The sequence below is a fragment of the Polypterus senegalus genome, chromosome 15, assembly GCF_016835505.1.
Source record: "Polypterus senegalus isolate Bchr_013 chromosome 15, ASM1683550v1, whole genome shotgun sequence".
NCBI classification, from domain to species: Eukaryota; Metazoa; Chordata; class Cladistia; order Polypteriformes; family Polypteridae; genus Polypterus; species Polypterus senegalus.
Window position 1 is genome coordinate 83,188,862 of NC_053168.1, and position 26,100 is coordinate 83,214,961.

At 42.4% G+C, this 26,100-nt stretch overlaps 1 protein-coding gene across 1 annotated transcript in view; it reads left to right on the forward strand.

Annotated features, from left to right (window-relative positions):
• Window positions 1-13,828, forward strand: part of LOC120515503 (probable C-mannosyltransferase DPY19L4) — a 44,146-nt gene extending 30,318 nt beyond the window's left edge. Inside the window, 2 exon segments of the mRNA XM_039736563.1 lie at window positions 4,684-4,842; window positions 13,664-13,828. Coding sequence (XP_039592497.1) covers window positions 4,684-4,842; window positions 13,664-13,828 — 324 coding nt within the window.
• Window positions 13,829-26,100: the final 12,272 nt, after the last annotated feature.

Genomic DNA, 26,100 nt, shown 5'->3' on the forward strand with positions numbered 1-26,100 from the left:
ACAGTGTATTTAAATTTGGCTTTTTGACATTGATCAACAGAAAAAAGATTCTTTAACATCAATATGAAAGCCGATTTCTGCAAAGTGACCTAAAGAAATGTAGAAATATAAAACACAAAATAATTGATTGCATAAGTATTTTTTATTTAGTAGTTGCACCTTCAGCAGCAATTCCAGCACTGAGTCTCCATTTTTTTCTCATTCTTCTTTGCAGAACTGCTCAAGATCTGTCAAATTGCATGGTGATTGTGTGTGAACAGCCTTTTTCAAGTCCAGACAGAAATGATAAACTGGATTGAGATCTGAACTCCAGCTAAGCCAATCCAGGGTATTAGCATTGTTGTTTTTAAACCATTCTTGTGTAGCTTGGGGTCACTCTCTGGATAGAAATAAATCTTCTGAGATGCAAATATCTTACAGATTACATCAGGTTTTTCTCTAGGATCCCTCTTCTGCTGCATTCTGTTTACCTTCTACCCACAAGGTCTTCAGAACTTCTTGCAGAGAAGCATCCCCAAAGCATGATGCTGTCTCCCCACCTATTTCATGGTGGAGTGTGTTTGTTTTTGATAATGTGCATTGTTTGTCTTATGCCAAATGTTGCATTTAGTCTGATGGCCAAAGAACTCAAGTTTGGTCTCATCAGACCATACTCTTCTTTCAGCTAACTTCAGACTTTTCCATATCCTTCCTGATATTCTCCCATAAATCTTATAGTGGTGAAGCACCTGGACAATAGTTGTTGTCAGCACAGTGTCTCCACTGTCACCAACTGTTGCTTGCAACTCAATCAGAGTTATCGTAGGTCTCTTGGTGATATTCCTGACTAGTCTTCTTCTTGCCTGATCACTCAGTTTTGTGGACGGACTGCTGTAGGCATATTTACAGGTGTGCCATATTCTTTTCATCTCTTAATGACTGATTTAACTGTACTCCAGGGGATATTTCCTGACTTGACCTTTTCAATCAACTTTTCATTGATTTACTTGCTCTGCTCTTTTGTCTTCATTGCATAGTGTTCTGGAATGGCCATCACAGTCCCCTAACTTGAATATCATCGAAAATCTGTGGGATGATTTGAAGCAGGTTGTCCCTGCTCGGCAGCCATCAAGTTTAACTGAACTGGAGAGATTTTGTATGGAAGAATGGTCAAAAATACCTCCATCCAGAATCCAGACACTCATCAAAGGCTATAGGAGGCATCTAGAGGCTGTTATATTTGCAAAAGGAGGCTCAACTAAGCATTGATGTAATATCTCTGTTGGGATACCCAAATTTACACACCTGTCTAATTTTGTTATGATGCATATTGCATATTTTCTGTCAATCCAATAAATTAATGTCACTGCTGAAATACTACTGTTTCCATAAGGCACGTCATATATTAAAAGGAAGTTGCTACTTTGAAAGCTCAGCCAATGATAAACAAAAATCCAAAGAATTAAGAGGGTTCCCAAACTTTTTCTTATGACTGTTTTTAAAAAAAAAAGTACATTTCATTTCATTTGTTCATGTCCAAATCATTGCCTGAACCTAGTTTAAATATCTAAAAGGTTTTTTAGTGAATTAGTCTGTTGTTTTATGTGCGTCATTGATTACACCAAAGCATTTGACTTCATTGGCTATCCTACATTCTGCAGACACTGGACATTTCACAGCACCTGATTTAGCTGATTAAACAGCAGTACGTCAACCAAGAGGTGACAGTCTGTACAGCACATAGAGACACAGAATTGTTTGACATTGGTAAGGGTGTGCATCCTCTCTCGATTCTTTTTAGCATTTGTGTAGGTGTAATAATGAGAAAGGAAAACCAAGAAGCGTTCAGGATTGGCGTAAAAATGTGTGGCAGGATCACCAATAATTGTAGGTACATAAACTAAACAACCCTGCTTGCAGAGACCAAAGATGGCATAAAACAAGTGTTACACAGCATGAAAACCAAAACCAAAAGATTATGACTATGGATAAGAATGGGGACATCAAAGTAATAATCAACAATAATGAAATCAAAATGGTCCAATATTTAATTTTCCTCAGCACAAAAATTGATTAAAGTAAAAAATCAAGGCTTCAGATCATCAGAAGCTTAGCACTTGGTCTCTATGCTTTACTTAGTTAAAATAAAAAATGAAAGAGGAAAGACATCACAATTGCTGCAAAGTGTAGAATGGACAAAACAATTCTGTCACTCATAGCAACCTACAGCTGCAAAACATGGTTATTGAAAACAGCAGATAAAAAGCTGTGGTTCTGTGGTACCATGGACAGCGAAAATCCCAAATAAGGAACGCCTAGGCAAAGACTGACATACTTCGGTCAGGAAAACTACTCTTACTTTGTTGGAACACCACATGAGAAACGTTTTTAACAAAGTGAACACCAGGAAGGCAGCAGGTCCAGTATAGATTCCAGGACATGTTTTTAAGATCTGTGCTGATAGCTTGAGCCAATGTTCACTGTAATATTTAATGTTCTTAACTCAGTCTGTCTTACCAAAATGCTTTAAATGTTCCACCATTGTCCCTATACCGAAGAAATCACATCCAACCTGTCGGAAGAATGACTATCGTCCTGTCACACTAATGCCTATAGCAGTGAAATGCTTCAAGAGGCTAGTCAAAAAAATCACATATGCTCTTCTATGCCAAAAGAATTGGACACATTACAGTTTGCTTATCACTCCAGTAGATCTACAGAGGACTCCATCACCTTGATCCTTCATACAGCACTGGCCCACCTGGACAGCAAGACTGGGAACTATGTATGAATACAATTTATACACTGTAGATCTATATTTAACACAATGTACCCTTCTAAGCTTATCACCAAGCTCTGGGACCTGTAGTGCTCCGCTGAGCACTACATTGTGCATTTAATGATTAACTTTCTGACAGGCATACACCAGATGTTTCGAGTGGGTGGCCTCACCTTATTATCCCTCACTTTCAACACAGGCACTCCACAGGGCTGTGTCCTGAGTCCACTGCTGTACTACCTCTGCACATATGCTTTCACAGCTTCACACATGACTGCCACATCCTTGTCAAGTTTTCTGATGACACAGATGTGGTAGCCTGATATCTAACAACAATAAGCAGGCTTACTTGAATGAAGTGGAGCATCTGTGAACAATAACTCTGGTGTCAGACCAACAGTCTTCTACTGAATGTCAGCAGGACAGAGGAGATGATTGTGGACTTTGGGAGGAAACAACAGAGGCACTACCATCCCCTCAGTATTAACACACAGATAGAGAAGGTGAACAGTTTCAGGTTATGTCGGTGTTTAAATCATGGAGTACCTAACCTGTCAAGACACATCAACACTTTGGTGAAGAAGGCACAGCAACATCTGTACCAAACTTGCTCGCCTCAAAGATTTCAGGCTGCCCTCCCAGCTAGTAAACTATTTTTATAAGTCCACCATCGAAAATATCCTATCAGGGAGTATCACAGTCTGGTTTGAGAACAGCATGCAGCAGGACCGTAAGGTTCATGTAGTCAGCCTAATGCATCAAAGAGTGTTTCACTCACTAACATCCAGGATATCTACACTAAATCACGTTGAACCAGGGTAAGAAAAATTATCGGTGATTACTAGTCATTCCAACAATGGTATCTTTTTTTGTGTTGTGCTACCACTGCCTAAAGTCCATCTCAGAGAGACTTTGAAGGATTTTTTTTTCATAGTCCACCCACATATTAAATAATGAAAGTATCTAGAAATACATGATGCCCTATTGTCAGTTGTCTCACAATCTCACAATTTACATTAAGTCATCTATTTACAGTAGTTATTATTATTCATGATTTTTGAATTTATAAAGTTATGTATTGCTATTGTCCTTTTATATTCACCTCAAGGCACAGTCATAGGAGCATCTAACCATTTCACTGCATATTGTACTGCATCTATAATTTGTATGTGACAGAATTTGATTTGACTTGATGTCCACCATTTGCCATATATAGTATACCTTTCATAATGATAACTTACATATCATAATGTTAGTTAATACATTCCTGTTTATCTAAACACTTTAGAGTAGTGTGTGTAACATATAAGAAATAATTTTACTCTACTCAGCACTACTACTGCTAATACTATCTTCTTCTTTCGGCTGCTCACGTTAGGGGTTGCCACAGTGGATCATCTTTTTCCATAACTGCTGCTAATACTATAGTATGATACATTTTGATTCTTCAGTTCCTTTAAGTTACCAGTCAACAATATTTCAGATTCGTTACTAGAGTTTCACCAGTGTGAACAAGCAGATAGATGTTTGGTTATGTCATTCAGTGTCGTCCTACTTAAGTGCATTGAAAAATTACAATTTACCAAGTGTAGTATTTAAAACGGCTGTCCTTAGATTATTTTTGTGCCTATTTAAATTTTAACTAACTTTAAATTATTAAATTGTCATTCATACTTACTGTAGACTACTGTATATTGACCAGTAGAGAACACTTTTGTAGAATTCTTCAAGTATAATGAAATGTAGGCCTGAAGATTCATAAGGAACTTTAATTAAGCAAACGGCAAGAATTGAATAAACCCAAAGAGCAAACAACAGAAAAAAACACTTGCCACCTGTCTCTCTTAAGTATCTCACTGTACCTTCCATGTCTCTTGCTCTGTCTCTCTCTCCCCATTTTATAGTATATTCTTTTCATATTTCAGATTTACCAGATCTATGCAATGAGGTCTGCAGAGGATGTGTATAAAATTCTCACATCATACAAAGTGGATTATGTGATCATAGAGGAGGCAGTCTGTAGCGAAATGGGTACAGCAAGAGGCTGTAGAGTGAAGGATTTGCTTGATTTTGCTAATGGTCATGTGAGTATTAGCCTTTTGCCAGCATTAATAATATAACATATTAGGTAAATGCCCACTTTTTAGCCTTTTGACATTCTAAGTATTTGCTAACACGGTATAAACTGAATTACAGGAACATAAATAAGGAAAATTTGTTGTAGAATGTAAAAGAAGCCCGGATCACAGACAGACACGCAGACCAACAATGTCCAAAAAGGACACTCAATTTATTACTTTCTTCTGCACACACAGCACACAGTGCACCAACCCACAATAATTGCTCAGTCCTTTACTTTCCTCTTTCTCCCAGGTCTTCTGCCACCTCTACTCCTCTCCTCGCAAGCTCTGTCCTCTTCCACCCAACTCCGGCTCATCTACTGGAGTGACACGGCCTCTTTTATACTGCACCTGTAAATGCTCCAGGTGCCTCTCGATTAACTTCCAGCAGGACTTCCAGGTGTGGTGGAAGTGCTGCATACAAATCCCACACCTCTTCTGGCAGCAATTCTGGGTGTGGTGGAAGTGCTGCAGATCTTACTTCAAGTCCATCCAAGAGAACCCTAAATACAAAGAGGACTGTTTCATTTATGTTAGGTAGAATGCCCAGAGGGGACTGGGTGGTCCTGTGGCCTGGAACCCCTGCAGATTTTATTTTTTCTCTCTAGCCATCCAGAGTTTTTTTTTTGTTTTTTCTGTCCTCCCTGGCCATCGGACCTTACACTTATTCTATGTTAATCAGTGTTGTCTTATTCTAATTCTTACTTTGTCTTTTATTTCTCTTTTCTTCATCATATAATCATCACTTTGAGTTACATAATTTGTATGAAAATGTGCTATATAAATAAATGTTTTGGTTGTTGATGGAGCTGTCAAGGCACCCCCTGGTTGTGGCCACGGACCCTAACAAGTTTAAGCTTCAAAACCCCAAGCCCATGGCCCCGATGCAACCTAGGAGGACTGCCCTCTCATGTCCCGGGGAATTAATTGCCCTTCACTCAGCCCCCTCCCCTCTTCATCACAATATATATATATGTTTATGTATGTATATATGTGTATATATGTATGTATATGTTGTAATGGATGGCTGGTTTCATATTCCGGCCCTCACAACCAGGCCGCCAGGAGGAGCTCTCCTGAGAGCATGTACGGGCCCCGAATTCCAGCAGGGCCTCATGGACTATGTAGTTTTTATGCACAGCCCTGCTGGATACCTTGGGGGCCACCGGGAGTCGCTGTCAGGAGGTCAGTGGACTCATTTATGCCCTATGACCCGGAAGTTTGTCACATGAAGAGCGACGGGCTTCCGGGGTGAAGAAAAATACTATTTACCCTGACCGGAAGAAATAAGGACTTGTGGACTGTTGGGCAGGAACACTTCCGGGTCAGGGAGTATAAAAGGACTGTGGGAGCTCCCAGACGGCAAGCTGACCTGGGTGGTAGGAGGGCAATGCGTCTGGGAGCTGGAGGATTGGATTATTGAAGTATTTGTGATTGGTTAATGAATAGTGTGGAGTGGAGGGTGCTTGGTGCACGTAATTATTATAATAATAATAATTATTGTTGGACTTTTACCCGGTGTTTGGCGTGGTACTTGAGGGTTCAAGGGAGCGATACTGCCCACTACTGTCACAATGTATATATATGTACATATATACAGTATATATATGTATATATTTTTGTATATATATGTGTGTGTATATATATATGTGTATGTATATATATATATAGTGGAGACTGGCCTGGATACACACAGGCAGACAACGTTGTTACACCCAACACACCTTTATTAACAGTCCTATTATTTACAAATTGCCACACAACCCCAAAGTCCCCCAAAAGTCCTGGCCAATACACACTGCCTTCTCACTCTTCAGGCCGCCTCCATAGACCTTGTCCTTTTTCTCTCCCGACTCCAGCTTGCATATGAAGGGAGGCAGCCCCTTATATAATCACCCGGATGTGCTCCAGGTGTGTCCCAGCAATCTTCCACGTGCCGGCTGCATCCCCAGAAGCACTCTGTGTGTCCCTGCTCCTCTTCCCCCCAGCACTTCCGGGTGTGGCGGAAGTGCTGAGGTCCATGGCTCCAAATGCATAGGGGCGCCCCCAGGTGGTGACCACAGGCCCCTACAGGGTTGAGCTTGAAAACTCTGTTCCCCCAAGGTACCAGGGCGGTCGCCCCCACATGGTCTGGGGAAGGTGTGAGCCCTCCTTTGGTCCTCCTGGGCATCCCGGCTGAGTTGCCCCCCCAGCCATCTCCAACTATATATATATATATATATATATATATATATATATATATATATATATATATATATATATATATATATATATATATATATATATATATATATATATATTGTGGCAGGCGGCTGGCATCCATGCCCAGCTGGGAAGCCCCTGCACTGTATCTTCAGGGGGAGCAGCCCTGGACGGCGCAATACCTCCTCCTGGACGGTAGATGGCCGCCCCTGCTGGGTTGGAGAGGTGCCTCGGGCTCACGCAGGGCTCCACAGGAGTTGGAGTTGGATGTAGCCCTGTTGGGTGCCACAGGCACCGGCAGGAGGTGATGTAGCTGGGACTCTTGCACCCCAGTGGGCCACGTATGCACCACATCCGGAAGTGCAGCCGGAACACGGCAATCAAGTACCTTGAGCACTTCCGGGTGAATTATAAAAGGGGCCAGCAGCCACCACTCAAGGAGCTAGAGTCGAGAGGTGGAGGGCAAAGCTAGACGGGAGGAGTGGTGAGCCAGAAGGGGTTGTGTTGGTTTGATTATTTGTGCTTTGGGACTGTGTTGTGGCTGGGGGGTTCACGGGGAAGACGTGCCCTCCAGCTGAAGAAAATAAAAGTGTTTGTTTCTTTTAACACGTGCCTCAGTGTGAGTCTGTGTCGGGTCGCGCGCAATATAGCACCTTTAATCACGTGTGTGTGTGTGTGTAAATGTATATATGTATATATGTATGGATGTATATATATATGTGTATGAATATATATATGTATGTATATGTATATATGAATTTATATATATATATGTATGTATATATATGTGTGTATGTATGTATATATGTGTATATATATATTGTGGCGAGTGGCTGGGGCTGCTACCCAGCCGGGATGCCCAGGAGAACCCGGAGGATGGCTTGCACCTCCTTCAGACCACGAGAGGGCAACCGCCCTGGTGGCTTTGGGGACCTTGGGTACAAAGCTTTGAAGCTCAACCCTGTAGGGGCCTGTGGTCACCGCCAGGGGGCGCCCCAATGCCTGTGGAGCCCTGGACCTCAGCACTTCTGCCACACCCGGAAGTGCTGGGGGGAAGACGACTGGGGACACCTGGAGTGCTTCTGGTTGCACAGCCGGCACTTCCGCCACACTGGGGAGTGCCGGCGGAAGGTTGCCGGGAGGCACCTGGAGCACATCTGGGTGACTATAAAAGGGGCTGCCTCCCTCCGTTTGTTGGCCGGAGTTGGGAGAGAAGGAGACAAGGTCTTGGAGGAGGCAAGGAGGCGGCCTGAAGAGAGTGAGGCATTTGGTCATTGGCCTGGACTTTTGGGGAGTTTGGGGGTTGTGGTGCACTTATAATTGTAAATAATGTATAATAAACATGTTGTGGGTGAGTGGAACGTGTCCGCCTGTCTGTGCCCGGGTCATATTCCACAATATCTATATATATATATAAACTGCTCAAAAAAATTAAAGGAACACTTTGAAAACACATCAGATCTCAATGGGAAAAAGAAATCCTCCTGGATATCTATACTGATATAGACTGGGTAATGTGTTAGGAACGAAAGGATGCCACATTGTTTGATGGAAATGAAAATGATCAACCTACAGAGCCCTGAATTCAAAGATGCCCCAAAAATCAGAGTGAAAAAATTATGTGGCAGGCTAGTCCATTTTGCCAAAATTTAATTGCAGCAACTCAAAATTGTACGCAGCACTTTGTATGGCCCCTGTGTTCTTGTGTACATGCCTGACAACATCGGTGCATGCTTCTAATGAGATGACAGATGGTGTTGTGGGGGATCTCCTCCCAGATCTGGACCAGGGCATCACTGAGCTCCTGGACAGTCTGAGGTGCATCCTAGTGGCATTGGATGGACCAAAACATAATGTCCCAGAGGTGTTCTATTGGATTTAGGTCAGGAAAGTGTGGTGGCCAGTCAATGGTATCAATTCCTTCATCCTCCAGGAACTGCCTGCATACTCTCACCACATGAGGCCAGGAATTGTCGTGCACCAGGAGTCACTGTACCAGCATAGGGTCTGACAATGGGTCCAAGGATTTCATCCTGATACCTAATGGCAGCCAAGGTCCCTTTGTCAAGCCTGTAGCGGTCTGTGTGACCCTCCATGGATATGCCTCCCCAGACAATCATTAACCCACCAAACTGCTCATGCTGAATGATGTTACAGGCAGCATAATGTTCTCCATGGCTTCTCCAGACCCTTTCACTTCTGTCATGTGCTCAGGGTGAACCTGCTCTCATCTGTAAAAAGCACAGGGCACCAGTGGTGCATCTGCCAATTCTGGTATTCTATGGCGAATGCCAATCGAGCTGCATGCTGCTGGGCAGTGAGCTCAGGGCCCATTAAAGGACATGGGGCCCTTGGGTCACCCTCATGAAGTCTTTCTGGTTGGTTGGTCAGAGACATTCACACCAGTGGCCTGCTGGAGGTCATTTTGTAGGGCTCTGGCAGTGCTCATCCTGTTTCTCCTTGCCCAAAGGAGCAGATAATGGTCCTGCTGATGGGTTATGGACATTCTATGGCCCTTTGCAGCTCTTCTAGAGTAACTGCTTGTCTCCTAGAATCTCCTCCATGCCCTTGAGACTGTGCAGGGAGACACAGCAAACCTTCTGGCAATGACACGTATTGATGTGCCATCCTGGAGAAGTTGGACTACCTGTGCAACCTCTGTAGGGTCCAGGTATTGCCTCATGCTACCAGTAGTGACACTGACTGTAGCCAAATGCAAAACTAGTGAAGAAACAGTCAGAAAAGATGAGGAGGGAAAAATGTCAGTGGCCTCCAACTGTTAAACCATTCCTGTTTTGGGGGTCATCTCATTGTTGCCCCTCTAGTGCATCTGTTGTTAATTTCATTAACACCACAGCAGCTGAAACTGATTAACAACCCCTCTGCTACTTAACTGACCAGATTAATATCCCATAAGTTTCATTGACTTTATGCTATACTCTGATTAAAAAGTGTTCCTTTAATTCTTTTGAGCAGTATATATAGATGTATGAATGTATTTGTATATATATATGTGTATGTATATATATGTGTGTATATACAGTATATATATATTGTAATGGATGGCTGGCCATTTATCCCGGCCAATACCCCCAAGTCGCCAGGTGGAGCCCTCCTTGCAGCGAGGAGGTCCCCAGAAGACCAGCAGGGCATCATGGACATTGAAGTTTTTATGCAAAGCCCTGCTGGATGCCGTGGGGGCCACAGGAGGGAGCTGCAGGGAGGACCGAGGGCTTCTTCGTGCCCTGTGACCCGGAGGTTCGTCACAGGAAGAGCGACGGACTTCCGGGTTGAAGAAAGGGACGATTTACCCTGACCCGGAAGGGAAAAGGACTTGTGGACTATTGGGCAGAAACACTTCCGGGTCAGGAGGTATAAAAGGACTGTGGGAGCTCCCAGACAACGAGCTGAGCTGGGTGGAAGGGTGGCAACGCGTCTGGGAGCTGGAGGATTGGTTATTTGTATTATTGTGGTTTATATGAGTATTGTGGAGGAGAGTGTGCTTAGTACACTGTGGCGACAAAATAAAGTCGATTTGAGGACTTTTACCTGGTGTCTGGAGTCGTGGACAGGGGTTCAAGGGAGCGAGGGTGCCCCTATCGTTCACAGTGGCGTAGTCGGCAGGATACTCTAGTGTCGTTTGCAGAGGACCTGAATAAAAAATTTCTGTGGGAAACGAACCCTGAACAGACAACGGAGTCAGGAATCACCACAGCATCGCCAGAACCCGAAAATTCCGAGTCCAAAATGGGAAAGAAGAAGGGCAAGCAAAGCGACAACGCCAGCGGGAGTGCCGTAGGTGCAATGGCCGACGCTTCGGGAGGAGTTAAGGAGAGGCGTTACAAGTCCGGAGAAACCTCCAGGAAGCAACGATCCCTCTAAGGTACGTGCGGGAGCGACATTAAAATCCTTTTATTGTTTCTCACCTTGTCCCGTGCATGTACCTTGGAGATGACCACCTGGAGGCTCCGAGGGGAAAAGGAGACTGCCCGAAAGCGGCGGCCTTCTCTTGTCGAAGCCAGAGCACCTAGAAATCGACTTCCGCATGATGGCAGCCGACAAGGGACACGGTAGCAAACCCGGTGCATTCTGGGAAGGAGGAGCTCAGCGTCCTGCTGTTTGCACCTTCGAGCCTGAAGAAACGGACTTGGCCTTTCCGAAGGGGAAGGGGGAGGCGAGCGAGGCATCGCTCAACACACAAGAAGGTAAGGAGGGTCGGGAAGTAGCTGATCGGGATGTCGAAAAAATATTAAAGGCAGACCGCAGTTCGCCGAAGAAGGCAACTCGACCCTCCGAGAACTCCAAGTCCCAGAAGCCTCCGCGAGACCCGTCAGAGCACGTGCCTGAAGCGGGCGTGCTCATTGGCTCCCGGTCGGCAGGTAACACGAACGAGGAAGTGAGTGTTCTGCCGGTCGAAATGAATAATTATATAAACTTACGGGAGCTCGAAAAACTAATCGAGCCCGTAGCGAGTGTCTTGCAGGTCCTGGCGACCATTGAAAGATCGTCGGGGATTTGGGAGCGGCAGCCAGAGAGCCGTTGGAGAAGGTGAGGGCCTACGTGCGGCGATTTGGTGAGGAGCCTCCCGAAATGAATGATCTTGGCGATACAGGTGGCGAGACCCGTATCGTATATAATAGAGGGCGCGGTGTGATCCGGGCCCGCGTTTAATAAGTAGCGGTGCCAATACACGGCGTACCCTACAAGAGAGGTCGATACGTTAACCGAGTGGTCGGCGGAAGGGCTAATCGATCCGGGGCAGCTAGACAGTGCTGACTCCCGGAGCGAGGCAGCCCTGAAGATGCCGCCGCCGGTAATTTATAAATCAAGAGGGGTGCAGACAGTAAAGGGGCTCTCTTCATCTAGTAGAGAGACTCAGACTGTGGACAAGCCCCAGATTAAGCAGGAGATCCCGATAATGAAACGAGGGTCTCCTGACAAGAAAGGAAAAGAAGCAGAAAAAGTGAAAGCACCGTTAGAGGCGGCAGGGGGTTTCTCTCCCAGCCAAAGGCGGACCTAACAGTTCCTTATTGTTTTCAGTCCCGTAGGGAAGAATACCAGGAGGACAGCGGCAGTGTTACGGGTGCCGAAGGTTGGGCCATATTTGGCGGAACTGTCCTTGGAGAGAGGGGGACAAGAGGTCAATTTGGAATAATATTCCCCTAGGTTCTCCAGGGACCAAGATGTTCATTTTAATCAAGGCTCAACCAGGACGTCCTCTTGGAGGAAGACTTCCCTCTCGGGGCAGGCCGCTCCGAATAATAATTCGTCGCTGGGGGGGGAATACTGTAATGGATGGCCGGCCATTTATCCCGGCCAATACCCCCAAGCCGCCAGGTGGAGCCCTCCTTGCAGCGAGGAGGTCCCCAGAAGACCAGCAGGGCATCATGGACATTGGAGTTTTTATGCAAAGCCCTGCTGGATGCCGTGGGGGCCACAGGAGGGAGCTGCAGGGAGGACCGAGGGCTTCTTGGTGCCCTGTGACCCGGAGGTTCGTCACAGGAAGAGCGACGGACTTCCGGGTTGAAGAAAGGGACGATTTACCCTGACCCGGAAGGGAAAAGGACTTGTGGACTATTGGGCAGAAACACTTCCGGGTCAGGAGGTATAAAAGGACTGTGGGAGCTCCCAGACAACGAGCTGAGCTGGGTGGAAGGGTGGCAACGCGTCTGGGAGCTGGAGGATTGGTTATTTGTATTATTGTGGTTTATATGAGTATTGTGGAGGAGAGTGTGCTTTGTACACTGTGGCGACAAAATAAAGTCGATTTGAGGACTTTTACCTGGTGTCTGGAGTCGTGGACAGGGGTTCAAGGGAGCGAGGGCGCCCCTATCGTTCACAATATATATGTGTGTTTGTGTATATACTGTATATATATGTACAAGTATAGGTGTATAATTTTTTTTAATGGTCAGAAAGTTTCTATAAGCAAATAACTAATGAAAACCTAAATATTTTAAAAGGTTATTTGAAAACAATATATAGACAGGTTTTTAAAAAAAAATAAAGTAAAAGTTTCAAAATAATTGTCAATAATATGATTACTTGAAAAATGTAATTTCTGAATGTTCAGGCTAGACCCCGGAAATGAGTCATCCATTATCAAACTCACTTAATCCATTTTAGTGTCCATTATTTAGTAGTTTTGATGTAGAGGTGTGTCTTGAGTTTGTCTGTCTGTTGATCTTCCACATTGTGCAATGCCTCGATCAATGAAGTTATGTTCCTTGTACCGGGATTAAATTTCCATTGGCAGGACATTATATATCTGCATTGTGCCTGACATGTAGTTGCTGTATTTTAGAATTGACAACCCACTGGTTCCCTGCCATTCACATAGTATATGGTGAGCCCATATGGTGGCTGTTAAAAGAACAAATGGTATATAATTCTGGTACAAATGAAATACAGACATAAAATATTCTTTTTATGATTGTTTTATAATATGTCTATAATAACCAGATTTGTTAGATTTTATGTATTCTGTTATGAAATACAAGTATATTAATTTTATGACATTTAGGAAGTGCTTAACTGGTTTATTTATATGAATAGTAAAACTAGGGCATTTTTTGTTTTTCTGGTTGTCTTTGATGAAGGGGAATCTCATTCCTTCTCTAGATATGGAAGATTTTGCCACGAAATTAAGTCTAATTATTCTCCATACGTTAATTACTTCACTAGAGTTTTTTGGAATTTTTCATATCACGTGTACAAAGTCAGCAGTATAATTTCCTTTCAGTACTAAAAGTAGCAAATGTGCTTTTTTCCCCATATAATCTGGCACTTTCTTTATTTTAACCTTAGCTTTAAATTATTTGATTTTAGTTTTTATAGCTTATTTTTTACATTTATTTTAAATTACTGCATTTGCCATGTTTCTGTGCTATTATAAAACAAATGGCAAGTTTAAGATGTTTGAAAGATGTTTGAAATGAGAGTGTTTTTTAAATAACTAATTGTGTCAGATGTATTTTTTGGCCACAGTCTTATGAATTAATTGATTTTATCATCATTTTTGTGCAGAATGATTTATGTTTCAACAACATTGTCTAGTTCATTAGCTAATAGTGAATTTACCTGCATAAGTAGCTATAAAAGATGATTTTCAGTTTAGCTGGAGTTTTCTGAAATAACTATTATAATATGCAATCTAAAGCATGTAAGAACAGTTGTTACAGCATCACTATACAGTACCAGACAAGATATTCATGTTTATTGAAATGAGTCTTCCTCCATTAACATTAATAATAATAGCATGAGCATAAATAAGTACTCTTAAAAATATTTTACAGAATCATTCCATATTGTCCATCTAAAAGCTAAACTAAGTTCATTTTTGCAGAGGTTTTAAATATTACTAAGTAAAGGCATAAGATAATGTTCCTTTAAAAAAATGGTGTGTTAGTAACCATTTTTATTCTCTTCCTTTAATTATGGATTTACTGTATATTAATACATATTTCAAATTTTCACACATACAGAATTTATATATTCTGACCACTGCATTTTAAAAGTGTATTTAAGATTTCTGATTTAATCATGACTTACTTGCCTGATTTTCATTTCAAGGTTAAACAGTAATGGATACATAATTAGGCTTAAATATCCCAGTACAGTTCCAGTGATATAGGTGTTACTCAGCCTAGGTTTATTTTTTGTATTTGTCATTATGTTATAAACGAAATGCTGCAGTTATATGGCATGGTTTTCTGTTATATTACCAAGAACGTGAAAATGGTTTTATTAAAAATGAACCATGCACTCTTCTCACTTATTTTTTGAATAAATAATACAAAAGAATATTAATGTCAGACCTTATTCTAAATTGTGTGTGTTTGTGTGTGCATGTGTGTGCACGTTTGTGTGTGTTTTTCTTTTTTCTTATAGTTACTATCTTCCTTTCTATCCTGTTTTTAGGTTGAGCATGTCACTAAGGTTTTCTGTCCTTAGCAGTCCTCCAGGTCTCAGGCCAAAAGTGAAAGTATTTTGGATCTGTACCAAGTAAAGTTGTTTTATTACTGTTTTATTCTCCCCTTCTTTCCCATTGCTGATAGGTGGGACTCTTAGTAACCACTATCCAGCCTTGGCAGTCAACCTAGAATACAATTCCCATACTGTTGTTTTGTGCTCCACAGCAACACTTCTATAGAATCTTCACTTTTTCTAGAAAGTTGCCATTACTTCAGTGATTCGTGAAAGATCTTTCATTTTGATGAACAGCTATAAGAATTGCTTGGCTCCTTAATACCTCAGAATAGCTGTCTATATGTAATGCTGCTTCTCCACATTAAAAATGGTGGACAGAGCAATTAAAGATTATGTACAGTAACATTACAACATATGCTGAAACTAATCAGTGACTGCAAAATCATGAGGTCAGCAAAGATTCTACTTACTGTGGCGAGTGGCTGGGGTTGCTACCCAGCCGGGATGCCCAGCAGGACCGGAGGAGGGCTTATGCCTCCTCCAGACCACGAGGGGGCAACCACCCTGGTGGCTTTGGGGACCACCAGGGGACACCCCGATACCTTTGGAGCCCTGGCCCTCAGCACTTCTGCCACACCCGGAAGTGCTGGGGGGAAGAAGACCAGGGACACCTGGAGTGCTTCAAGGTGCGCAGCTGGCACTTCCGTCACACTGGGGAGTGTCGGCGGAGGCTTGTCAGGAAGTACCTGGAGCTCATCCGGGTGTGGATAAAAGGGGCCGCCTCCCTCCATTCGCGGGCTGGAGTCGGGTGAGGAGAAGGACAGAGCTCGGGAGGAGAGGCAAGGAGGCGGCCTGAAGAGAGAAAGAGGCAGTGTGAGGCCTGGACTTTGGGGGAGTTTGTGGGTTGTGAGACACTTGTTAGTTATAAATATTAGTGTAAATAAACGTGTGGTGGTGCTTTTCAAAATGTCTGCCCGTCTGTGTCCGAGGCTCGTTCCACATTACAAAATATCAAGTAACTGTGTATGTAAATGTCATGGCTAATTCCAAAACCATTGAAAAACCCAGGGTTTCACAGTTCCTAGTGAGAGTGCTCATGGTAGCTTAATTTGATTTTTATGACCCTTGCATGAGAATTTTTTCTTCTTTTGCTGATGTGCTATGTAGCCAGTTTGTCATCTTGTCCTGCCACTAGGTACAGTATTAAACTTTTTATACTCTAAAGACATTTTGTGAGTTGCTGCTTAGCTTTGCTTTGTCTAGAACAGTACTTAACTTGCTGTATGTATATTGACATCATTCACCTTGGATGAAGGATCCTGCTAAACAGAGAATAAAATTAATAGCACTTCAACTTACTTTACCCCCATTCTGTGCTGTAAAGCAAAATAACCATATAACCTTTTTCATACATGTGTTGCATGACTTTTGTTGTTGTTTTGTTACTGTTATACATTTCTAAATGTATGCAGTACTCCGAGCCTGTTTAGTGAAATGAGTGCTGTATAAGAAGGAATTGAAATTTCAAGTAATCTTTCTCTTGCTTATTTTTGCAGTGGGTGATATTCTGCATTGAGATGCTAAAGTCTGGATGTATGTTATGCCATATTTGTTTTGCAAATGTTGAAAGAAAATTGATCACTGATTTGCTTTTTCCCAGTATCTTCTGCAGAGTTGGCCTCCATGGGTGCAGAAAATAAAGGTGGTACTAGCTGTTGGGATTATATAACAGTGTGTACAGTACATGTTAAGGGAGGCTATGCTTAAGTTGTAGTGCTGATCTGTAAATTGTTTTACCTCTGTAGCTATGGCAGTCCTCCAGCTGGCAATTTATGCGCTGTAGGAAACCATTACTTATTAAATAATTAATTATTATTATAAAGTGCTGTTTATTTTACATATTAGGTATCAGTTCTCTCTAAGGCTTGTCCAGTCACCTGCAGCCCAATGACAGTGTTGTCATTTTCCTTCCCACATACAACAGTGTAATAAAATGTTTAAAAAATATTATTATTTCAAACGTTCACCCTGTTATGAAATGGGTCCCTCCCAGGATTAGTTGCTGTTTTCTCTCTGTGATATGTTTCAAGTGCTGTATTTGATAAAATTGCTTATGAAAATGGAATGATGAATTATTTGAAACTATGTAAACCTCTTGATCAGATGTAAAGTACTGTTCCTGAAGGTTCTGGCTGAGACTACAGAGATAAGAATTTGTTTCACTGAAGCACTCAGTTGGCTGTGCGTTGCAGCGAACTATATAAAATATCAGTTTTTTCTTAATCTCTATGCCACAATCTGTACTTTTGCATCAGGAATTGTAAGATATTGAATTCAAGAGAGACGCCTTCCATGAAGTGTTTGTGAAACACCTATAAATATCTGATATTTGCCCAGGAATACATGATAAATAAATAAGACTTTGTGTAACCAAAAAAAGAAAAAATCTGATTCTTTATATCACTTTTGGAATGTGTTTTTAACAGTTAAACATGTTAGGATTTTATTAAAAATGTTTTCAAAATATCATATTTCTGGCAAACATCAGCTTCTTTAAAGTTGGAGCAGCATTCAAAGTGACCTCATTCCCAAAATTTGGAACATTCTAGTAATTTTGATGAGAAAGGGCCATTCAACCCAAGCTTGCTGCTACTAATCATCTAATTTCTCCAAAATAACCTCAAGTCAGCTTTTCATATTTCCCAAAGTAATACTGTCTACCATTGTACTTTGTAATTTATTCCATACTGTATGTCTATAGTTCTATGTGAAGAAAGAATTTTGTAACGTGCAAAATGTCCCAAGCCCGGATAAATGGGGAGGGTTACATCAGGAAGGGCACCCGGTGTAAAATTTTGCCAAATCAATATGCGGACAATAATACAATGGAAGAAGGAAAGGAAGAATGTAAAGAGAGTGGAACTGAGGGTGGGAACTTTGAATGTTGGCAGTATGACTGGTAAGGGGAGAGAGTTAGCCAATATGATGGAGAGAAGGAAGGTTGATATATTGTGCATGCAAGAGACTAATTGGAAGAGGAGTAAGGCCAGGTGGATCATAGGTGGATTAGAATTGTTCTCTCATGGTGCAGATAGGAGGAGAAATGGGGTAGGGATTATTCTGAAGGAACAGTATGTCATTCGTGTTTTGGAGGTGAAAAGAGTGTCAGACAGAGTAAATATTATGAAGCTGGAAATTGCAGGTGTGATGATGAATGTTGTTAGTGCATATGCCCCACAAGTTGGGTGTGCGATGGATGAGAAAAAAGAAGTGATGAACAGTGTACCCAAGGGACAGAAAGTGGTGATTGGAGCGAATTTCAATGGACATGTTGATGAAGGGACCAGAGGAGAAAAGGAGGTTATGGGTAGGTATGGTGTCAAGGAGAGGAATGAAGAAGGTCAGGTGACAGTGGATCTTTCCGAAAAGGATATACAGTAATCCCTCGCTATATCGCGCTTCGACTTTCGCGGCTTCACTCTATCGCGGATTTTAAATGTAAGCACATCTAAATATATATCACGGATTTTTCGCTGGTTCGCCGCTTTCTGCGGACAATGGGTCTTTTAATTTAGGTTACATGCTTCCTCAGTTTGATTGCCCAGTTGATTTCATACAAGGGACGCTATTGGCGGATGGCTTAGAAGCTACCCAATCAGAGCATGTATTACATATTAACTAAAACTCCTCAATGCTAAAAGATATGCTTCCCGCGTGGCGCTTGTTTTGTTTGCTTCTCTCTGCCTGACGGAGGGGGTGTGAGCAGAGGGGGCTGTTTACACAGTGGCTGTTTGCCTAGAAGATAGGACGCTCCTCTACAAAATGCCGCTTTATCGCGGTGCTTCTGTATACTTAAAAGTATGTATTGATTTTTTGTTTGCTTTTCTTAGCGAGCGCTCTCTCTGACATTATCTGCTCTTCACGATGCTCCTTTGAAGATAAGATATGTTTGCATTCTTTTAATTGTGAGAAAGAACTGCCATCTCTGTCTTGTAATGAAGCACAGTTTAAACGTTTGACTAAAGGGTGTTATTTCATGTCTAGAGGGCTCTAATAATGTTAGTGTGGGAGAGTTTATAAGGGCTTAAAATATATAAAAATAACCATACAAACATATGGTTTCTACTTCGCGGAAATTCATTTATTGCGGCAGAGTCTGGAACGGATTAACCGCGATAAACGAGGGTTGACTGTACATGGATGTGGTGAATAAGTACTTAAAGAAGAGAGAGGAACATATGGTGACATACAAGAGTGGAGGAAGATGCACACTGGTAGATTATATCCTATGCAGAAGAGTAAATCTGAAGAAGACTGAAGACTGCAAAGTGGTGGCAGGGGAAAGTGTAATTAAGCAGCATAGGATGGTGGTCTGTTGGATGAAGTTGGAGATCAAGAAGAGGAGGAGAGTAAAGGCAGAGCCAAGTATCAAATGATGGAATTTGAAAAAGGATGACTACAAGGTTAAGTTCAGGGAGGAGGTAAGACACGTAATGGGTGGCAGTGAAGAGTTACTAGATAGCTGGGCAACTACAGAAGTAGTAAGGGTGACAACAAGAAGGGTGTTTGGCATGACATCTAGACAGAGGAAGGAGGAAAAAGAAACCTAGTGGTGGAATAGGGAAGTACAGGAGAATATACAAAGATAGAAGATGGTGAAGAAGAAGTGGGACCATCCGAGAGATGCAGAAAGTAGACAAGAATACAAGGAGATAAAGCACAAGGTGAAGAGAGAGGTGGTGAAGGCTAAAGAAAATGTGTATGATGAGTTGTATGAGAGGTTGGACACTAAGGAGGGGAAAAGGATCTGTATCTGGCTAGATAGAGGGACTGAGCTGCGAAAGATGTGTAGCAAGTTAGGGTGATGAAAGATTGAAACATACTCACAAGTAAGGAGAGTGTGTTGAGAATATGGAAATAGTACTGATTAACAGAGAGAAGGTTGAATGATATGGAGATAGTGAATCAGGAAGTACAACAGATTAGCAAGGAGGAAGTAAGGACTGCAAAGAAGAGGATGAAGAATGGAAAGGCCTTTGGTCCAGATGATCTACTTGTGGAAGCATGGAGGTGTTTAGGAGAGATGGCAGTGGAGATTTTAACCAGATTGTTTAATGGAATCTTGGAAAGTGAGAGGATACCCAAAGAGTGGGGAAAAAGTGTACTGGTACCGATTTGTAATAATAAGGGGGATGTGCAGAGCTGTAGCAACTACAGGGGAATAAAATTGATGAGCCACAGCATGACGTTATGGGAAAGAGTAGTGGAAGCTAGGTTAAGAAGTGAGGTGATGATTAGTGAGCAGCAGTATTGTTTCATGCCAAGAAAGAGCACCACAGATGCAATGTTTGCTCTGAAGGTGTTGATGGAGTATAGAGAAGGCCAGAAGGAGTTGCATTGTGTCTTTGTGGGCCTGGAGAAAGCATTTGACAGGGTGCCTCGTGAGGAATTGTGGTATTGTAGGAGGAAGTCAGGATTTAACAGAGAAGTATGTAAGAGTTGTACAGGATATGTATGAAGGAAGTGTGACAGTGGTAAGGTCTGCGGTAGGAGTGACGGATGAATTTAACGTGGAAGTGGGATTACATCAGGGATTGGCTCTGAGCCCTTTCTTGTTTTCAATGGTGATGGACAGGTTGACAGATGAGATTAGACAGGAGTCCCCTTGGACTATGATTTTGCTGATGACATTGTGATTTGTAGCGAGAATATGGAGCAGGTCAAGGAGACACTGGAACGGTGGAGAAGAGAGGAATGAAGGTCAGTAGGAGAAAGACAGAATACATGTGTCTAAATGAGAGGAAGGTCAGTGGAATAGAGTTGGCAAATGTGGATTAGTTTAAATACTTGGGATCAAGAGTAGAGAGTAACAGGGATTGTGGTAGAGAGGTGAAAAAAAAAGTGCAAGCAGGGTGGAATGGGTGGAGAAGAGTGTCAGGAGTATTTTGTGACAGACGGGTAGCAGCAAGAGTGAAAGGGAAGGTCTACAAGATGGTAGTGAGACCTGCTTTGTTATATGGGTTGGAAATGGTGGCACTGACCAAAAAGCAAGAGACAGAGCTGGAGGTGACAAAGTTAAAGATGCTAAGATTTGCATTGGGTGTGACGAGGATAGACAGGATTAGAAATTAGTACATTAGTGGGACAGCTCATGTTGGACTGTTGGGAGACAAAGTCAGAGAGGCGAGATTGCGTTGGTTTGGACATGTGCAGAGGAGAGATGCTGAGTGTATTGGGAGAATAATGTTCAAGATAGAGCTGCCAGGCAAGTCGAAAAGAGGAAGGCCTAACAGAAGGTTTATGGGTGTGGTGAGAGAGGACATGCAGGTGATGGGTGTGACAGAGCAAGATGTAGAGGACAAAAGATTTGGAAAAAGATGATCCGCTGTGGCAATCCCTAATGGGAGCAGCCAGAAGAAGAAGAAGTGCAAAATGTGGCCATAACAAGTTTCCATTTGTGTACAGTATGTGTGTTCTTGTTGAAGAATTTATTTTCAAGTAATGGCAGGATCCACTGTATTAATTTCCTTGATCATTTTAAACACTTCCTTTATGCAACCTCCTAATTGCCATTTGTTTAACCTGAAAAGGTTTAAGTTCGTCAGTTTCTTCTCCTAGCTCTGTTCTCCAGACCTCCTCCATGCTGCTGTGTCTTTCTTGAAATATGAGGACCAAAACTGAATACAGTACTCTAGGGAAGGCTTCCTTGACTTGCACCCTACACACTGTTCTATAACTCCAATTCCAAAAAAGTTGAAAAAGTATGGAGAATGCTAATAAAAACAAAAAGGAGTGATTTGACTTGCATTCAAACAAAAACAGTATAAAGACCAAGTATTTAATGTTTTTCCTCATCAGCTGCATTGTTATTTTTTGAAGATTCAGTTTGTTTATTCTCAAATTGATACACATTCTACAAAGTTGGGATGGGGTAGTTTAGGACAAATTATGATGTGATAATTTGAAATAACAAGGTGATGTCAAACAGGTGAGTCAATCGTGTTGTTTTATATACAGTGCTTCCATAAAAGGCCTTGCCTTTCAAGAGCAGGGATGGGTCAATGCTTGCCGCCATCCACATTCTTTACCAGGGATATCTCTACAATGTTTGTGTGTATATATTGTGAATAAGGCGCTATATTGCGCCCGACCTGACACAGACTGACGCAGAGGCACGTTTCAAAATCAAAGAATTTTTTTTATTTTTCTTCAGCTGGAGGGCACGTCTTCCCCATAATCCTTCCAGCCAACACCACAGTCCCAAAGCACTTTACCACAAACCCAGTCCTTCCTCTTACACCACCACTCCTCCCAGGCAACCTTGTCCTCTTCCTCCCGATTCTGGCTGCTTTGGCAGGGAGGCAGTCCCTTTTTACAGCCCTTCTGGAAGTGCTCCAGGTGTTGGTTCAGCTGGGGCTGATTGCACCTCCGGGCAGGGCTGTAGAGGTGTCCAGGTTGGCTCCGGAATCCCTGCAGCCCCCCCGGCAGCCACCCCAGATCCCCACAGGGTTGGGGAGAACTGCAGCTCCCATGAAACCCTGCAGGAAGCTGAGGCACCATCATGAACCAGGGAGGCTGCCACCAAGCGTCCCGGGGGAGGTGCTGAGGAGCCCCTGGCTGCTCCTCCTGAACATAAGTAGAAGGGACGTCCCGGTTGGGCATGGGATCTGGCCGTCCGCCACAATATTTAGTTATAATACTGTGTATATCTTTATTTGTGTATATTATTTGTATATTTCAGTCATTTAAGTAAAAATTTGGTCAGAACAAAAACATTTCTGTTTAATATCTTGGTGGGTCTAAGCCACACTCTTTCAAAGTCCATTAATGGCCATTTATAATATGATACTTATAGCTAGCAGGACACATCCTTCATCATATTTGTTTTGATCATAATGTCATAGCATGCTCTAGGCAAGAATTAAGCAGAGGATTTGTAACAATAGACTTGATAGCCTAAGGATAAATTGATTTTTGTCACCATTATATAAACACAAAGATGCCAGCTAGGCCACGTGACTGTTGAACACCATCCAAAAATCACATGCAAGCCTTCACGTGCCAGAACAGAAACCACAATCTCGATAAGTGTCAAGCTAGGACACTGCATATTCCTGCTGTCCAAGTCTTTTTGTTGCTGGGCAAGAGATCCATGCAGTGTTTTCAATCTCCACACCTTATTATACATCTGGAACAATTTGGCAATAGACAGTAGTATTTCAGCCTTGTTTGTGCTTGTTATTGTGTTTTAGCATTATGCTTGCCTCAATGAATGTCTATGCCTGATAAAGTCTGCTCTGTTTATCAATATCTGCTCATTTTTAACTACATAGCTGGCTACATATTTTTATTCCTTATACAAGTTGTATATCACCTACTCTGGTCAACTATTTAGTTTGACCTATCTATGGTTCTGTTTGGAAACCATACCTTTAAAAATGCTTTCTGATTAGAAAGATATACAGTATATTACACTACAATGGCACTAACAGTTAAAAGTTTGGAAACACTCAGAAATTTTAATATCAATTTTTACCTTTTTTCAATTAAAATACTATTAATATAAAAATGTAGCTGGAAGTACTGCTAAGAATTTTGGATTTTTAATTGGCAAACTCCCATAGCTTATCCTTATTTAGTTATGTATAAATGCTAATTGGTTATCAGAGAAACCTTTGTAATTGCCTCTAAAATCTGTAAGCTGTTCACTTTATATATATATATATATATATATATATATATATATATATATATATATATATATATATATGTATATATATATATTGTCATGCATGCGCGAGTAGGATGCCGTGGATGGACCTTAAAACACATCGAGAGACGTTCGCCGGCAGGGAATGGGGGGGTACTAACCTTTTTCCTTTGTTTTCCAGAAGTAAAGACGCTCCGCCATGAGGCACTGTACCGCAGTACCTCTACTTCCGCTCTTCCTACGCCATCTTCCCTGACGTCAGCAGTCCCATCATCCCTCACGCCTCCTTCCCAGCATTCCTTCACTTCCGGCTCCTTCCATATAAAATGGCAGACGACGCCTAGTATGGCGTCGCACAGTTGAATGTTTGTTTTGCTGTTTTGACCCGTTTCTTTTTGTTCAAGATCTGGATTGCAGACAATATACGGGGCCGGAAAACCACAAACCTTTTTCTGTTTGACATTGAGTTTATTACAATATATATATATGTATGTATATATATATATATATATATATATATATATATATATATATATATATATATATATATATATATATATATAGTGGTCTTTGGCGGCTTCTCATCCCGCCAATACCCCAGGCGCCAGATGGAGCCCTCCCTGCAGTATGGAGGTGCCCTGAAGACCAGCAGGGAGTCATGGACTATGTAGTTTTTATACACGATCCTGCTGGTTACCACAGGGGCTGCAAGAGGGAGCTGCAGGGAGGAGCGAAGACTCATTTGTGCCCTATAACATGGAAGTGCGTCAAAGGAAGAGCGACGTGCTTCCGGGGTGAGAAGAAGGACTTGTACCTGACCCGGAAGTGATAAAGGATCATATGGACTGGGGATTGGGAACACTTCCGGGTCAGGAAGGATAAAGGACTGTGGGAGCTCCCAGAGGGGAGCTGAGCTGGGTGGAAGGGTGGCAACGTGTCTGGGAGTCGGAGGATTGTATTGATTAGTGATTGTTTATTATTTATGAGTATAGTGGAGGAGAGGGTGCTTTGTGCACTGTGGCGAATTAATAAAGTCATCATTTGGACTTTTATCTGGTGTCTGGAGTCTTGGACAGGGGTTCAAGGTAGTGATACAGCCCTAATCTGTCACAATATATTGTGACGAATAGGGGACGCTGTCGTCCCCTTGAACCCTCGGACGAGAAGCCAGACACCAGATAAAAGTCCAAATGCTGACTTTATTAATACAATAATGTGCACAAGCACCTCCACTTCCACTATACTTAAATACAATAATAAATCAATAATCAAATACACAATAATCAATCCTCCACACCTCCCAGCAGCTCAGTCACCCTTCCCTCAAACTTGGCTCTCTGCTGGGATCTCCCACAGTCCTTTTAAACTCTTTGACCCGAAAGTGTTTCTGTCTCTCAGTCCATGTGACTTTGTAACACTTCTTCAACCCAAAAGTACGTCATTTCTTCTGTCCCTGTGACTGGGGAAATGGAAATGGCTGTGGGTTCAAGACTTCAAGCAGCCATTGACTCTAAAGGGTTTTCAACCAAATATTGAAAATAAACATTATATTTATGGTTATGTTAGTTTGTCCAAATACTTTTCAGCCCCTGGAAATGAGGGTAGGCTATGCAGAAAAATGACTGCCATTCCTAAATAGTTCATACAATATTTTTGGTGTATATATAGGGTGGTCCAGATCTAATTATGGAATTTTCGTCACGCTATAACTTATTGAGTTTATTACATAGAAAATCACCCGAAAAATCCTGGACCATCGAGAAGTGTGCAAACTGACAACATGAAGAATCGTCTTCACGCTGAACTGGAATCGTCCCTGTATAAATCAAAGACATCCAGATGATCTGGATCTGCATAATTAGATCTGGACCACCCTGTGTACACACACACACACACACACAGCTGGTTATGCTCCTGATGAGACAGCGGATCTGATCCTGGGGGATCTCCTCCCAGACATGAATCAGGACATCAGTGAGCTCCTGGACAGTCTGTGGCATTATTTGGCAGTGTTGGATGCACAAAAACATAACATCCCAGAGGTTCTCAGTTGGATTCAGGTCTGGGGAACATGCAGCAACTGGGGAATCATTAAGCAACTCCCTACACACTCTGGCCACATGAGGCTGGGTATTGTCCTGCATGAAGAAGTCCAACTGCACCAGCGTATAGTCTGATAGTGGCTCTGAGGATTTCATTCTGGTACCTAAGTGCAGTCAGGGTGCCTTTGCCTAGCACTGGAGGTTTGCGTAACCCTCCAAGGATATGCCCCCAGACTATCACTGACCCACCACTGAACTGATCATGCTGAATGACGTTTCACCACGACATCTCCAGACTCTTTCACATCTGTCACGTGTGACACTGCTCTCATCTGTGAA